The 17,192-nt window shown below is 37.1% G+C and overlaps 2 protein-coding genes across 2 annotated transcripts; one reads left to right on the plus strand and one right to left on the minus strand.

Annotated features, from left to right (window-relative positions):
• The first annotated feature begins 6,266 nt into the window (after positions 1-6,266).
• LOC120113676 (protein trichome birefringence-like 3) lies at positions 6,267-10,376 on the plus strand. Its single transcript, XM_039134748.1, has 7 exons — positions 6,267-6,335; positions 8,633-8,846; positions 8,916-9,156; positions 9,240-9,411; positions 9,483-9,679; positions 9,774-9,932; positions 10,007-10,376. Exons 1-7 carry the CDS (start codon positions 6,267-6,269, stop codon positions 10,335-10,337), a joined length of 1,383 nt encoding a protein of 460 aa, XP_038990679.1. The 3' UTR covers positions 10,338-10,376.
• Positions 10,377-11,641: 1,265 nt separating this feature from the next.
• Positions 11,642-13,696, minus strand: LOC120113822 (ammonium transporter 2-like). The gene is made up of 2 exons (XM_039134869.1): positions 12,661-13,696; positions 11,642-12,202 (listed from the first exon to the last, which is right to left on the minus strand). Exons 1-2 carry the CDS (start codon positions 13,666-13,668, stop codon positions 11,777-11,779), a joined length of 1,434 nt encoding a protein of 477 aa, XP_038990800.1. The 5' UTR covers positions 13,669-13,696; the 3' UTR covers positions 11,642-11,776.
• Between the last annotated feature and the right edge of the window lie 3,496 nt (positions 13,697-17,192).

The raw sequence follows: 17,192 nt of genomic DNA on the forward strand, positions 1-17,192 counted from the left end.
CTATTATAATTTACTTATAGTATTAAATGAAAAGTGAGATAAACTAACTAGCATTGATTTATAGGACAATATGAAAATAGAATATCAATTAGGAGATCTGTACATAAATAATGATAATCATATGAGAGATAAGTTGTATGAGAAAGATTGATGTGCTTAGATGAGCTATGATATAGAAATTACATGGTAAAGATCTATAAAGTCATAGGAAAATGTTATAAGAGTAATGTAAACTTGAATTAAGAGAATATAAGAAATTTATATATAAATGAATTTATATAAGTGATATATGTTAGTATGCTACAATATATGTTATAGGATCTATGTAAGCATAAGAGAACAAAATATGAGCTAGGGCTTATGAATATAAATAATGATATGATTATGTACAATAAATTAGGAAATTATGATCTAGGTGTTTATATGTTTATAAAAAGATATAAGAACAATATATAAGCTACGAAATAGGAACCGTGGGATTTTAATGCTATCTAACATTATCTATGTGATTAAGTACAAATGTGATATCCATATATGACAATGATTTGTGAAATTGTATGAAAATGTGATATGATCTACGAGATAATAAATCATGTGAATTATATGGAAGTGATTTATGTGTACATGTGTGATATGTCTTACATGATATGTATGATTTCACAAGAAATGACATGAGCTATGTGATTATATGATTATAAGATATCAGACATGCAATAAGAGATAAGTGTGATGAATGTGTGAATATGAAATGACATAGATAATAATGCCCATATTATGTGTCATGAGAGCTAGGGGTATAGTTGGCATGCCAAGAGTCGAGGGTCTACGCGGTCCTTCGGGACATATATGTATTCCTTGGAACATGTGTGATGTCTTTTGAGACACATACTTGATCATTTGTATATGTATATGATTCTTAAGGAATTTTCTATGTGGTCCTTAGGGACATTTGATATGGCACTTCGGTGCAATTCTACGCGGCACTTCGGTGCAATTATACATGGCACTTAGGTGCATTTATACGAGCTGTGGTGATAGTATTTGTGTACAACCTCTATAGACTCACATATCTATAGTTCTCACATGTGTACATGGGCTAATAAAGAAATAACAACAAACATATTACATGTGACTTGTATGCTTTTATGCTATGAATTGTATTATATAATTTATACGATTAAATATGGATTGTATGATTAAATGAGTAAAATATTGGTTAAAATGCTAGGTATAAGAGGATATGTACGAAGTGAGATAAATAATAATTATATTGATAATGAAATGAGGCTAATGATGGAAATAATGAGTATATATGTGTGTATATGTTCTTACATGTAATGATATATTGCATATATGTTATAGGGATTTGTTACATGAATAAGGGTATGAGTGATAGCAGTAATAGTTCATGCATGATTACAAGTTATAGTTTACATTATATGTTTAATTTCCTCACTAAGTAATAGACTTAGCGTGTGATTGTTTCACACGTAGGTTATAGAAGTGAGAAGAAAAGTGAAGAAGAACAAAATAGGCCAGCATCTCCCTTACAAAGATTTCAGATCAGAAAATAGATGATTAAATGTGTTTGGTTAATTTGAATATAGTTGACATGTACTAATTGATTGAGTTGAATATGCTCTGATCGATTTTGGTTATTTTGGTCAATTTATGTAAATAAACCGCTTTTATTTTAATGAAAATTTTAAATTTTCTTTGAATTTTGTCCATAGTCAAAGTTTGAAAAGACAATGTGACACCTCAGACTCGTATTCGGGTCGGGTACGGGTTGGGGGTGTTACACTGACCATCTTGTTTGTCCTGCTGAAAGACCAAACCAACATCTACGGTGTTCAGAATATACCGCAAAATCCATTTTACAGCTTGCCAATGCTCTTTTTCAGGATCATGCATATACATGCTCACAACCCCAACTGCCAGTGAAATATCGGGTCTCGTACACACCATTGCATACATCAAGCTACCAACATCACTTGCATATGGAACCTTTGACATGTATTCCCGTTCTGCATCATCCTTAGGTGACATGGATGCACCGAGCTTGAAATGAGGAACAAGAGGTGTACTAACTGGTTTTGACTTCTCATTCATGCCAAAACGTTTTAGTACATTCCTCATATATTCTTTCTGAGACAAACAAAGCCTCCCCAATTTCTTATCCCTTAATATCTCCATGCCTAGAATCTTCTTCGCTTCACCAAGATCCTTCATCTCAAACTCCTTGTTTAATTGAGTTTTTAGTTTCGTAATTTCTGTCTGACTCTTGGAAACTATCAACATATCATCAACATAAAGAAGAAGATATATATATGATCCGTCTTATAACTTGTGTAAATACATACAATGATCATATTTGCTTCTTGTGTACTTCTGCCCTATCATAAACTTATCAAATCGCTTGTACCACTGTCTTGGAGATTGCTTCAATCCGTACAACGATTTTTCTAATTTGCACACCATCTCTTCTTTTTTAGCAACTTTGAATTCATCTAGCTGAGTCATGTAGATTTCCTCATCCAAGTCTCCATGTAAAAATACAGTTTTTATATCACTCTGAACTAGTTCCAAATCCAACTGCGCTACCAAAGCCAACAAAATTCTGATGGAGGAATGTTTTACAACTGAAGAAAATAGTTCATTGTAATCAACTCCCTCCGTTTGAGCGTATCCTTTAGCCACCAATCTTGCTTTGTAGCGGATGTTATTCTTGTCAGGAAATCCATCTTTCTTTGCATATACCCACTTGCACCCAATTGCCTTCTTTCCCTTCGGAAGACTAGTTAGTTTCCACGTCTGATTATTTTGAAGGGATTGCGTTTCTTCATTCATGGCGATCCTCGACTTTTTATGTTATGAACTTTGGGATGATTCATTAAAAGTGGCAGGAACGTCATCAATTGTAATTGGTGATGCAAAAGAGACCATATCGGTATAACGAACATGTTGTCTAATGGTCCTCTTTCCCTTTATGAGTGTAATTAATTCATGTTGTTGTGGAGGTTCTTGGGTCTGAACCTCTTCTTCATATAACTCTTCTTCTACCATATGAGAGTCAACATCAGTTTCTTTACCGGCTGGGACAATTCTGCTTCCTTCAAACTCCACCTGTTTGGGAGTTCCATCTGTCTGCTCCAATTTTTCTGAAGTCACCTTTCTCAACATGGTAGTTTCATCAAAGGTAACATCCCTACTGAAGATTATTTTCTTTGTTTCTAGACACCAAAGACGATAGCCTTTCACACCAGAGGTGATCCCCATAAAGATCACCTTCTTTGCTTTTGGATCCAGCTTTGACTCCTTAACATGGTAGTATATAGTGGAGCCAAACACATGTAAGGAATCATAATCTGTAGCAGGTTCTCCAAACCATTTCTCTAATGGTGTTTTACCACCAATAACAATCGATGGTAAGCGGTTGATAAGGTGACAAGCATAGACCAAAGCCTCAGCTCAGAATTCTTTGCCTAACCCAACATTAGACAACATACACCGAACCTTCTCCACTAATGTCCGGTTCATACGTTCTGCCGCCACATTCTGTTGTGGTGTATATCTGATAGTGAAGTGCCTGACAATACCTTCTTCTTCACAGACTTTCAGAAATTGATCATTTTTGTACTCTCCACCATTGTTTGTACGGAGACGTTTGATTTTTCTGCCTGTTTGAGTCTCCACCATCTTTTTCCATTTAAGGAAAAATCATAGCACCTCATCCTTTGTCTTCATTGTATACACCCAAACTCTTCGAGAAAAATCATCAACAAATGTGACATAATAGTGTGTTCATCCTAAAGAAGTCTTGGAAGGCCCCCATACATCTGAATGAACATAATCCAAAATACCTTTAGTATCATGGATAGTTGTTCCAAATTTCACCCTCGTCTTCTTCCCTTAGATGCAATGCTTACAAAAAGCTAATTTGCAAGCCCGAGCACACTTCAATAATTCTTGATCTATCAGCAATTTCAAGGATTTTTCACCAACATGCCCCAAGCGCATATGCCATAACCTGGTTGCTTCTGATTTCTGTTCATCAGTAGAAGTTGACACTGCTGCTGTCCCAACAATTATACTACCCAGAAAGTAATACACATTGTTTCTTTTCCGGATTCCCTTCATTATCACCAGTGCACCAGAGATAATCCTTATAATCCCATCTTTTGCCCTCATTTCTAAACCTTTTGACTCTAAGGTTCCCACATAGATGAGATTTCTCATTAAATCTGGTACATAATGGACACATGTTAAGGTTCTGATTGATCCATCCTGATTCCTCAAGCGAATTGAACCAATCCCAAGTGTGTCAAGAGGGGAATTATTTGTTGTGTAGACAATTCCACCTTTTAGTTCTTTAAAATCAAAGAACCATTCTCTATTAGGGGTCATATGGTGGCTACAAGCTGAATCTAACAGTCATGAACTGGAACAGCTGGTTGATGGCGTAGCAGCGAATGCGAAATCTGAATCTGCATCATTATACTCGTCCACATTTGACTATGAGACAACCTTTCCCCTTTCAGGTTTGCCTTTATTCTTTAGCCTGTGACATTCTTTCTTCCAATGCCCTTTTTCTCGACAAAAGACACATTCATCTATGCTCAATCTGGACTTTGACTTCGATCTCCCTCTCATTCCTTTATTATGACTCTTCGAATGACCTCTAATAATAAGAGCATCTGCTTCGACACTTGTATTTTCTTGTTTCTCTTTCTTTCTCAATTCATAACTATACAAGGCAGCAGTTACTTCACTGAGAGATACATCAACCTTCCCATGAAGTAGAGTAGTTTCAAGATACTCAAACTCATCAGGAAGTGATCCCATCAACATCAGAGCCAGATCTTCGTCTTCAAAAATCATGTCAATATTCATCATATCAGTCACCAGCTGATTAAAGCTAGTAATGTGATCATTCATAGTGGTACTTGGTACATAGTTGAAGTGGAACAATCCCTTTTTCATGTAGAGCTTGTTCTGTCCGCTTTTCTTCAAAAATTTCTCCTCCAATGTCTTCCACAATTTACTTGCAGAAGTTTCCTTAGAAAATGCATACTTATGCTCTCTAGAAAGACGCGATCGAATAGTACCACATGTCAATCTATTGATCATCTTCCATCTTTCTCCTCAACATCATCTGGTTTCTCTCCCTCAATAGCAATGTCTAGACCCTGCTGAAATAAGGCATCTAGAACCTCACTTTGCCACATGCCGAAATGACCAGTGCCATCAAAAATCTCCACAGCAAATCTAACATTTGTCACAACATTTCTTGCCAAAATTGAAGATGAAGAAGCTGTTGACGATGATGTGGTTGTTTTTATGTCGTCTATCATTTGTGCTACAAATTCTATTTAACAGCTGTGCGGAATGTCAATTAGCCAAATGAAATTTTTTTCTGATGTGGAAGATCAGCCTAAGCCGCAACCACAGAGCATACAAAAATAAACCAAGAGCTCTGATATCAATTGTTGTGGAATTCGGGTTAATTTCCACCAATAATAACAAATTCACCTTGAAAACTATTATCTATGTGACTATTGTGAAAACAATTGTACTAAAAATCACCACAATGTAGATTCCCAGGAAAGTGTGGAAGGGTCACAATGATCCCTCTTAAAACCCACTCTCCTTAGACAGAACTACCAAGACATGTAATTTTAATAGGATAATAATTAACAACAACTATACCCGACAATAGATATTAAATAGATATAAAAGAGAACACCAAAATTTAACGAGGTTAGGCCAAATCAGCAATTTCAAGGATTTTTCACCAACATGCCCCAAGCGCATATGCCATAACCTGGTTGCTTCTGATTTCTGTTCATCAGTAGAAGCTGACACTGCTGCTGTCCCAACAATTATACTACCCAGAAAGTAATACACATTGTTTCTTTTCCGGATTCCCTTCATTATCACCAGTGCACCAGAGATAATCCTTATAATCCCATCTTTTGCCCTCATTTCTAAACCTTTTGACTCTAAGGTTCCCACATAGATGAGATTTCTCATTAAATCTGGTACATAATGGACACATGTTAAGGTTCTGATTGATCCATCCTGATTCCTCAAGCGAATTGAACCAATCCCAAGTGTGTCAAGAGGGGAATTATTTGTTGTGTAGACAATTCCACCTTTTAGTTCTTTAAAATCAAAGAACCATTCTCTATTAGGGGTCATATGGTGGCTACAAGCTGAATCTAACAGTCATGAACTGGAACAGCTGGTTGATGGCGTAGCAGCGAATGCGAAATCTGAATCTGCATCATTATACTCGTCCACATTTGACTATGAGACAACCTTTCCCCTTTCAGGTTTGCCTTTATTCTTTAGCCTGTGACATTCTTTCTTCCAATGCCCTTTTTCTCGACAAAAGACACATTCATCTATGCTCAATCTGGACTTTGACTTCGATCTCCCTCTCATTCCTTTATTATGACTCTTCGAATGACCTCTAATAATAAGAGCATCTGCTTCGACACTTGTATTTTCTTGTTTCTCTTTCTTTCTCAATTCATAACTATACAAGGCAGCAGTTACTTCACTGAGAGATACATCAACCTTCCCATGAAGTAGAGTAGTTTCAAGATACTCAAACTCATCAGGAAGTGATCCCATCAACATCAGAGCCAGATCTTCGTCTTCAAAAATCATGTCAATATTCATCATATCAGTCACCAGCTGATTAAAGCTAGTAATGTGATCATTCATAGTGGTACTTGGTACATAGTTGAAGTGGAACAATCCCTTTTTCATGTAGAGCTTGTTCTGTCCGCTTTTCTTCAAAAATTTCTCCTCCAATGTCTTCCACAATTTACTTGCAGAAGTTTCCTTAGAAAATGCATACTTATGCTCTCTAGAAAGACGCGATCGAATAGTACCACATGTCAATCTATTGATCATCTTCCATCTTTCTCCTCAACATCATCTGGTTTCTCTCCCTCAATAGCAATGTCTAGACCCTGCTGAAATAAGGCATCTAGAACCTCACTTTGCCACATGCCGAAATGACCAGTGCCATCAAAAATCTCCACAGCAAATCTAACATTTGTCACAACATTTCTTGCCAAAATTGAAGATGAAGAAGCTGTTGACGATGATGTGGTTGTTTTTATGTCGTCTATCATTTGTGCTACAAATTCTATTTAACAGCTGTGCGGAATGTCAATTAGCCAAATGAAATTTTTTTCTGATGTGGAAGATCAGCCTAAGCCGCAACCACAAAGCATACAAAAATAAACCAAGAGCTCTGATATCAATTGTTGTGGAATTCGGGTTAATTTCCACCAATAATAACAAATTCACCTTGAAAACTATTATCTATGTGACTATTGTGAAAACAATTGTACTAAAAATCACCACAATGTAGATTCCCAGGAAAGTGTGGAAGGGTCACAATGATCCCTCTTAAAACCCACTCTCCTTAGACAGAACTACCAAGACATGTAATTTTAATAGGATAATAATTAACAACAACTATACCCGACAATAGATATTAAATAGATATAAAAGAGAACACCAAAATTTAACGAGGTTAGGCCAAAATTATGTCTACGTCCTCGAACACTACTAAAATAATGTCACTAATAGAGGAAATATTACAAAGAGAGAGAAAGAGTACAAATAGCCTTTAATATAGAAGAAGACTTATATTTGTGGGATGCTAAACTAAGGAGGAGGAGGACTCTATCTATAACAAAAGAATTTCCCCTCCTCCTTATACAAAACCGATGTTGAATTCAAAATTTGCCAAAAAAACCAACACTTTGGACCATAAGTTAATGTATACCCAATTTGGTCAGTATGAACTTACCAAAGCGATTGCTTTAGTAGCTATCAACAGGTATAGTAATACAAAGCGAATTACAAAAGAAAAAGAAGAAATGAGGTGGGGAAATGGGAGCGAGATTGAGATGTTTTCTCTCTAAAAAAATAAAAAACGAGGATATCATGCCAAAATTCTACAATGGATTGTCGAGTTATTATATTATGAACTTGACACTGTACCTTCACACCACGTCATTTCCAACTGTTGGGATTTTCTCCTCTCAGCTTCATTATGTAACAGCTTGATATTATGATATATATATATCGGTACATGTGTATATATATAATATTTTGGGACCTTGAAAGATACACTGAGCTGACATGTGAAACTATACCATATCAAACTTTCACCTGCTCAAAACTGATACATTCATCATTGATGTGCATAGGAATATAGGCACAACATAAGATAGTGAATATTAAAAAAACCCAACACCAACGTTCCTAGAAATAACATTCTAGCAACAATTTTCATTTATAATTCCCTACCCGTACAATCTGTAGCTCATACATAATGAAAATACACTAAACTTGATGCAACTCCACGGAATTAGTTAATATAATGGATATTGAGATGATGTAGATTCCGGCAAAGATGTTAGCCTTTGAGCTTACTCTCTAACCACCCACTATTTTTTTTTTTAAAAAGGATGTCAAAGCCCCCCCAACCCCAACCATACTTGCCTCTAGCTTTAGCTTTACTCCTACTCAACACACCTTGTAAAATTTATAAAATAAAATAAATACCACCTCATCATACACCGTTGAGTTCAATTCCTCTAAGCTTAATTTCCCTCCAAACCTGAGCATTACGGCTTCTCCTTCAACCATCATGATGAAAGCTTACAGAGGAAAGCTACCTCTTTCTGTTATCACAGTTATAGTCTGCGCTTTTGCATTCCTTGCTCTTTTATTCACTGAAAGACTAACTTTTCTTTCTTCCAATCCGATTCTCAAATCCAAGCCCTGTGCTAGAAGAGCTGCTGTTGTAAAACCTAGTAAGTAAATTCAACAGGGCTTTGTTTATTGTACTGAACTTGTAATATTGAACTGTCTTTGTCCCACAGGTTATCATAAAACTGCAGAGGAGAACCTACAAAACACCGAAATCGACGACAGGTTCGAGTTCGACCCTGAAGAGTGTGATATTACTCGAGGCAAGTGGGTGTTCAACAGCTCTATCAAGACACTGTACAATGATAGTAGTTGTCCGTACCTGGACAGGCAATACGCTTGCGTCAAAAATGGTCGCCTTGATTTCGACTACCATCACTGGGAGTGGCAGCCCCACGACTGCAACTCGCCTAGGTAACAAAGTTTTTACTTAAAAAATCGTCGACTTGATTCTTGCATGGAATTGAAACCAGTTCTTTTGTGTTTTTTCCGTTTAGATTTGATCCAGAACGTACACTTAAAAAGCTTCGAGGCAAAAGGCTTCTCTTTGCAGGTGATTCTTTGCAAAGAAATCAATGGGAATCTTTCGTTTGCATGGTTGAGTGGACTATACCTCCAGGAAAGAAGTCTATGAAACTAGGCAATGTTCGTTCAGTCTTCAAAGCTAAGGTATTGAATTTTATTGATAGGCCTTGTAAGCACTTGAAAACAAAGCTAACGTTTTTTTTTACCTATTTCAGGAATATAATGCAACTATCGAATTTTATTGGGCCCCGTTTCTTGTTGAATCGAATTCGGATATCGACGTTTTGGATCCGAAGAAGAGAATACTGAAAGTTGATTCAGTCGCCAAGCACTCCAAACACTGGGAAGGAGCTGATATCCTTGCGTTTAATTCTTACGTTTGGTGGATGATTGGTCTTAGACTTAAAACACTGTAAGTTGTCTGTCGAAAACCCTTTTTATCTGCTTCAACGAAGCGGTTCCTTGTGAGTTAAGGTACTAATTTCGTACCTATGGGGTAAGAACAGATGGGGTTCATTCGCAAACGGTGAAGAAGGTTATTCGGAGCTGGATACACCGGTTGCCTACCGAATAGGTTTGAAAACATGGGCCAACTGGATCGATTCGACCATAAATCCCAACAAGACTCGCGTTTTTTTCACAACTATATCCCCTGTACATACAAGGTTAGCATCTGAACAGAAAACAAGATGAATTTCCACTCGAATTTGCTAAAAGGAATAATCTGTTGTGTCCGCAGAAGCCAGGATTGGGGCAAGAATAATGGGCTGAAATGTTTCAACGAAACGAAGCCGGTGATGAAGAAGATGTGGGGAAGTGGTTTGGACAAGACGATGATGGGCGTGGTGGCGGATGTGGTGAAGAAAATGAAAGTTGCGGTAACGATTGTTAATATAACGCAGCTGTCGGAGTACCGGGTAGATGCACATTCGTCGATTTATACGGAGACTGGAGGAAGACTGTTAACCGATGAGGAAAAAGCCGACCCCAGACGCCATGCAGATTGCATACATTGGTGCCTGCCTGGAGTTCCAGATACTTGGAATCAAATATTTTCAGCACTTTTGTAAAAAGTTTCGCCTGTTGCAAATTGTCAAGTCATTTCATAATTTGTTTCAATGAAATGGCGGTTAATTTGTTATTAAAACTCAAAGGAATCAAATGTTGAACCAACATTTAAGAATGGGATAATATCAAAACCTTAAATTTTATTTCAGGAAAACAAAATATTAAATTACAATAAATTTTAGTTTTTTTAATTAAAAAACAGATTTTTTAAAATTATACAATCTTTTAAAGTTGGTCTAGTGGGATGAGCTATTAAATCTCTAGGTTGAGAGAGTTGTCGTTGCTTTTACACTAACCGATCTAGATTAGTTGATCAATAGACCGGATACCAGTGATTATAAAAAAATGGAAGTTTTATTAGTTTATATTATTACCGAATACAAAAGTCCAATTTAGGAAGCAATTTATAAGTTTAGAAGTAACTTGTAAGTTTTATTAAAAATGATACTATAATTTGCTTAACAAGTAAATTTATCTTTAAAAAACAAATAAATTTAAAGTTTTCATATTTAAGAGATATTATTTCAATATTTTAATATATTTTCAGAGCTCTCTTCGGTGGTTTTGGTCATAATTCAAATTCTTTGTTCTAATATTCTAATAGTAGTTTCAGTTTTTTATGTTATGTTATTCTACCTCAGATGATAATACGTTATGAATGGCAGGCTGGCTGAACATTTTTTCCCCAGAAACCTACAGCTAATTTCTAGTGGTTTCCGTCTTGTTTCATCCTGGAGTAATGTCTGCATAGTTCAATATAGTTTTAAATTTGATTTAATTTCGTTGCTGTGTATATATAACAACTTGATTATTCTAGTAACTATTAATATTCTGCTAAAAGGACTTGATTATAAAAGGAAGCTGGATCTTAAGACTTAAAAAAAAGAAATACTTTTGGTATGAAAAGAAAAGCAAATTTGAATAATATAATACAGCTTTTGCTTTAAAGCTTAAGCGCAATCAAAATTAAGGTAGTGACTACCTTATCGGTTATTGTTCTGTCTTGCATTTGGTTGCCTAGACCGGTCTTAATCTCATCGGATGCTGCAACGAGCTTAACAGTGGATAAGCGACAAACGGATACGCCAGGGCTCGTGGCATTGCTGCTTGCGTTGTCACATTTACAGTTGGGGGTTCAGCGGTTTGAACGCCATTGCCGGTGCTTATAGTGACAACATGCTTCTTATCTGCATTGTCCAATGACTATGGAACTAGCAGTATGGATGCAAAGGCTTTTCTTTCTTTTTTGGGTAGCGAGACAAGCTTCAAAAGCATGAGAGTAAACTAGTAAGCCTAATATATAATTTGTATTCTACAGGCGATAAATAAAATTTTGGTTCAACATTTGGCACGATAAAAGTAGTTGAACTAATTAATCACATAATACAAAACGGTATAGCGGAAACTCGAAACCAATGCATATGTATATATGCGCAGCTAATTACAAGTTGATGGTTACTCCTCTTGCACCATTGACGTAAGGTGAAGGTGAAGTCATCTCCGACGCATGCCAACCATGCTTTCTTTGGTCATATTGTTCTCCGTCACCCCAAAGGGCATACGCTTCTTCTCCGTGGACGGCATCATCTCCGATCTCGAGCTGGTTATCCGGCATTCTCAATGGTATAAATAGCCTTATTACTAGTAGAATCAAAGTCGTGGACATTACATTCCAAGCAATAACAAACAAGGCCGCTACTATTTGCTTAGCGAATTGAACCCCTCCATTCCCTCCATAAAATGCACCCCTCGTGTTACTCGAAAGTATCAGCTTGCAGAGGTTTGGCTCCGCTAATAGCCCCGTGACGAGACCGCCCATCAGACCGGCCACCGCGTGCGTGTGAAACACACCCAGAGCATCATCTACCTGTGGCCATAAGTGTGAAAATATCACAATCAAATAACTATGATGGCTTCAACAGTAGTGTGCTCAATAATGGTTAACAATTAACTGCTATGCTAATGATATGGTATAAATAAAAGTGCTCACAATTCCACCACCGAAAGAGACTGGAAAGTTAATTAAGGTAGGGCGAAGCTGATGATTTGCGAGTTGAGGTGATGATTTAACATTTATGGCATTTGGTCCTTGTGGTGGGATCAAAAATCAAATGTGAACCTTTGGGTTGGGACCAGGACTCCCCTAAATTCAATGGCCTTGGACAATTCTCAGTTCCCACTTGTTGTCAAAGTCAAAACAGGCTACCTAATTTTAATCTTTCTAGTTTCTAGACATTAATGTAAATACATTTCAATGTGGAAAAAGAAGATGAAACCAACAGCTGGTCAAACTAGATGAGTAGGAATATTGTACGGTCGACATACCTTTTGTAACCAGCTGCTTTTTTTGTGAATAATCATCATGGATACCCATGGAACACTGCCGGCGAGCATTCCCATGACTATAGCAGCCCATGATTGCACCAAGCCTGCTCCCGGTGTGATGCAGGCGAGCCCTGTTATCATTCCTTGAACGGCGCCGATAACGGAAGGTTTCCCGAAGAATATGACGTCGAGACATGTCCAGACGAGAATGCTAGTTGCTGCGGAAACATTTGTGTTGAGTACTGCTATTGAAGAGTCGATGTTAGCGGCATACGGGGCTCCTCCGTTGAACCCAGACCATCCCATCCATAGCAACCCGGCACCCGCGAGCATCAGCAGAACGTTGTTGGGAGGAAACCGATCTCTGTCGCTTTTGATCCTGGGGCCTACCCAGTATGCAGCTGTGAGACCGGAGATCCCGGAGGAGAGGTGAATCACGTATCCGCCGGAGTAATCGATGGCACCCCATCGATAGAGAAAGCCTCCACCCCAGAGGCTATAAGCTCCGACGGTATACGAGAATATAAGCCAAAGTGGCACAAACGCCATCCACGCTCTGATATCCATGCGACCAAGAACCGAACCAGCGAGCAGAATAAGAGTAATAGCAGCAAAAGTGAATTGGAAATACACAAGCGTTGCCATGGGATACAAAGGCTCCGTGGCGACCCTCTCGGGAACTTTGGCTCGGCCAACGAGATAGCCTTGGCTAAGAGCCGGTGCTCCCTTCCCCCAAAAAGGGAGGAGCTCGTCACCAAAGGCCATACGGTAACATAAAAGGACCCAGCAAATCAGAACCGCCGCAAAGGCATAAAGTGCCATAAAAGCCGAGTTTACTGCCCATTTTTTCTTCACAATACTCGCATAGAGGATAACAAGTCCAGGCATACTCTGAATTCCCACCAGAGTCGATGCCGTCATTTGCCATGCGTTGTCTCCTTTGTTTAGCCACAGGGGCACCGCCGGAGCGATTTCTTGTCCTGTGTAGGCTATCTGACCGGCGGCCATGGCAGCTGCAAAGGGTTGACAAAGAATCACTCTCTGGGACAAAATATTGTGTCATATGTGGTGCTCAACAAGTCCTATGTCATATATATATAATATTATAATTTAGGTGGGTTGTTGATAGAAGAAAGAATGCATTGTTGACTAATATTCGTTTACTTGCTTCCACACGATACTAATAATTCCTGGTAAATTCTTCGGAAGGTTCGTATAAATAATGAGATTTTGTTTTATGTGATCATTCTCTTAATTAAATTAGAGTTTCCAAGTTGAAAATATTGATTTGGTACATGGGCTCTGTCTTTTGACCCACATGGAACCGTTGCCAACTTGCTAAGCAAAGAGATGGGTCAATGGCTCAATGCATGTGATATTAGAAAACACCGCTTGTTCGAAAATCTTTAAACCTCGTATGATTGCAACTGCAATCTAATCAGACGGATGAAATTAGGTCTACGTGGTCTATATATATTTCAAGCTCTAGACACTGCTAAACATTTTTTTTGTTAATAATGTTAATTTCATTTCATATGTTAATGGCATCGAGAAGTATATTTTTTTTTGATACAATCTGATTTGTCGAAATAAAATAAATACAGTTGGTTCATGACAAATCCCAATGAGCAAGGGTTATGTGAACCTATTCAACATCATATTCATCCTTGCATCTGCATCCTTTCACAAGATTCAAAAGGGGACTTTCTCTAACTTATTCTTTTTCTATATTATGTTTATGATCATTATATTCATAATATATGATTCATATTTCATTTGCTATGACATGGATATATTTATTTATATATTTTACATTTATAGTTGTAATAATAATATTTATTCATTATCATATGATGCAGAAATTATTATTATAACCTATAATCCACATCTTTATATTATATATATTGATACTTTATATTAGTTCATATACTTAACTTAAACTCTATCTCTTTGATGAAGGTACATACAACTACACCTATGGGAGTTGAATTGAGCTAAAGGATGAAGTCTAAGGCAAGGAAACTTACATAGGAGCACTCAGGAGAGCATAAGGATCAAGTGGTGAAAAGTTGTCCGGTGACAAGTGAGCTCATAGCTGGATTGAGCTGAAGATTTGAGCTAGAAAAAGACTTAAATTCGGCTAGGGAGCTGCACCAACATCATCTATTACCAAAAGACATCATATTTGTGAAAAATTACTTTTTCTCAATTCATACCTTTTTGCGAATAGGTGCTTTTTTCGGGTTATACCTTTTCATGAGGAGCTGCCAAATGAATCAACACATTAAGGAACATCAACGATTAGCTCATCATCATCTCACTCACCTTGCAACCTGCCTATTCATGAAGAGGTTTCATCCATACGTCATGACCATTCATAAAGGTGCTGCCATGGAAGGATGTCATTGAAGAGAGGTGTGCATTGGTGAAGTCAATTCGATCAAAAGATTCTTAAAATGAGAAGAGACATGAAGAAGCCAAGGGAGAAGTTTGGCGCCAAAGTGAAAGAGCACAAGTCTATTCGGCCAAACAAGATGTAACCACTCTTAGTCGAATCATCATGCCTCCTTTTGAAGAGTTAGTCGAACCATCTCCATGTCAAAGGATTTATTCAATCATTTAAAGCATTATGTACATTTATTTAAACACATTCATTGGCCGAAACATTACATGCCTATTCGGTCATGGCCTTTCTTTCCTATAAATAGGAAGGCGTTTCATTTGTAAAAGATATCTCATTTTTTAATCAAATCTCTCTATCAAGTTCTTTAAGAACTATATCGATTAAGCAAATATATTTTTAGACTTGTGGTGTCGTTCTATTCAATTTGATTCTTATAATTCATAGATTCAATATCTAGTGGGTTTAAAACACTTCTACCATCCCTCAAGCAAGTTTACAAAGAACGGGGCTTTGCTTCTTAGCATTGTTTCCTCTTCGGCAAGTTTGAGATACTTTCTTCACCATAGCCGTCCATCTTTATCACTACATCAACCATCTTCATCAACACCATTAAAGGCCACAATCATCATCACATATCTTCCGCTACCAACTCTTTCATTACTTTATTTTCTATTTCATTTTACTTAAGTTTATTTCATTTCAATTTCTAATATTTTCCTTTAACTTTCCTTTATTGCAGCCATACTTAAAATTTAAGGGCATCATTTGATGTCTCTCCTAGATCGGGAACACAATAAGACTCTCTATTCCCTTCTTCTTGAAGAGTGTAGATTCACCTTACATCAAAGGGAGTGTACAACTCTATTGGCCTCCCGATTAACATAATACACTTTAATGTTCAAGTAGTGTTTAACGACGTCACGAGCCTTGTTAAGCATCAATTCGATCACTAAAATGTCTTCTTAGTTGTTTGCTAATCGATTCACAATAATTATGGCATCACCTTCAATAATTGCTTCATTCCATCCATTTTCGAGTGCAAATTTTATGCCCTATGTAAAAGCTTCAGCTTCGACTGATTTTGGGATGCGACAGCCTTGCAATCTACGTGCAACCCCACCTATGATCATTCCATGATGGTCCCTTGCAACCACTCCAATGGCTGCAGCTCCGGAGCTGGGCAACCATGCACCGTCCACATTAATTTTAACACCTCTCTCTGCTGGCTTGATCCAAACATGCTTGGTTCTGCTAAACATATCTTCACTTTAGAAGTAAAGGGCATGCTTGGTTCTGCCGGCCAACCAAGGTTCTTTTTATTTATCTAAATGGTGATTTGGTCGATTATTTAGAAAATCAATAATTGCATTTTTCTTTGTATTTATTGTTTTCCTTAACATAATCTAGTCTCAGCTCACTTACAAATAAAATAGAATCTATATATCTTTTTATACATGAAACGTACATACAATTCTACTAACAGCACTTATTATATCTTTAATACATTATTTGTGAATTATGAGCTATGTTTCAGTTTCTTTCTTATATCATTTGCAAATCCTTTTAAAAAAAAAGTTTAAAAACACTTCATAAGGATTAAATTAATGCATTTCAATTATTAAAGCAACTTACGGGTAAAGAAAACTAGTTTAATCTGTTAATTTACGCTTGGAATATAAGAAAGAAACAAATCGAAGCCATGCAATTATTATTCTGCATGATACACCACAAAGCCCCGACTAAGCTTTTTGGAAAATGGTATTAATTTTCTGCCAAGGCGATTGCTACTTGACCTTCAAAAAACAATGCAGTTTGTGATAGAACAAGAAAATAAGACTGTTATTAATACCTGGAGTATCTTGGACATTTACCACCTAATGTCCGAGTAGTGATCCCTCCTCTTGTATATCGGTTCGAATTTAGAAAATCATGCAAGATTGAGAGAGAAAAAAAGATATTATGAGGGAGCAGGAGAAGATCAGTCCCAGCTAAAGAAAGCCACCTTCACAATAGCTATATACAAACCTGATAACAATTAACATTTACCACAATTCAGAATTCAAGACAAATGAACCAGCTAGGCTCTTGAGAATTCAAGACAAATCCTAACTTTGGTGAATCAAATTTC

This window comes from Hibiscus syriacus, unplaced genomic scaffold (genome assembly GCF_006381635.1).
Source record: "Hibiscus syriacus cultivar Baekdansim isolate YM2019G1 unplaced genomic scaffold, ASM638163v2 tig00110213_pilon, whole genome shotgun sequence".
NCBI classification, from domain to species: domain Eukaryota; kingdom Viridiplantae; phylum Streptophyta; class Magnoliopsida; order Malvales; family Malvaceae; genus Hibiscus; species Hibiscus syriacus.

Excerpts from the sequence above, each read along its gene's own strand:
- LOC120113822 (XM_039134869.1), bottom strand. The coding sequence starts at position 13,668 with ATGGCCGCCGGTCAGATAGCCTACACAGGACAAGAAATCGCTCCGGCG. Across the intron at positions 12,203-12,660 it reads AAAGCAGCTGGTTACAAAAG|GTAGATGATGCTCTGGGTGT; the intron begins GTATGTCGACCG and ends TTATGGCCACAG.
- LOC120113676 (XM_039134748.1), top strand. The coding sequence starts at position 6,267 with ATGCGAAATCTGAATCTGCATCATTATACTCGTCCACATTTGACTATG. Across the intron at positions 8,847-8,915 it reads AGCTGCTGTTGTAAAACCTA|GTTATCATAAAACTGCAGAG; the intron begins GTAAGTAAATTC and ends TTTGTCCCACAG. Across the intron at positions 9,412-9,482 it reads GTTCAGTCTTCAAAGCTAAG|GAATATAATGCAACTATCGA; the intron begins GTATTGAATTTT and ends TACCTATTTCAG.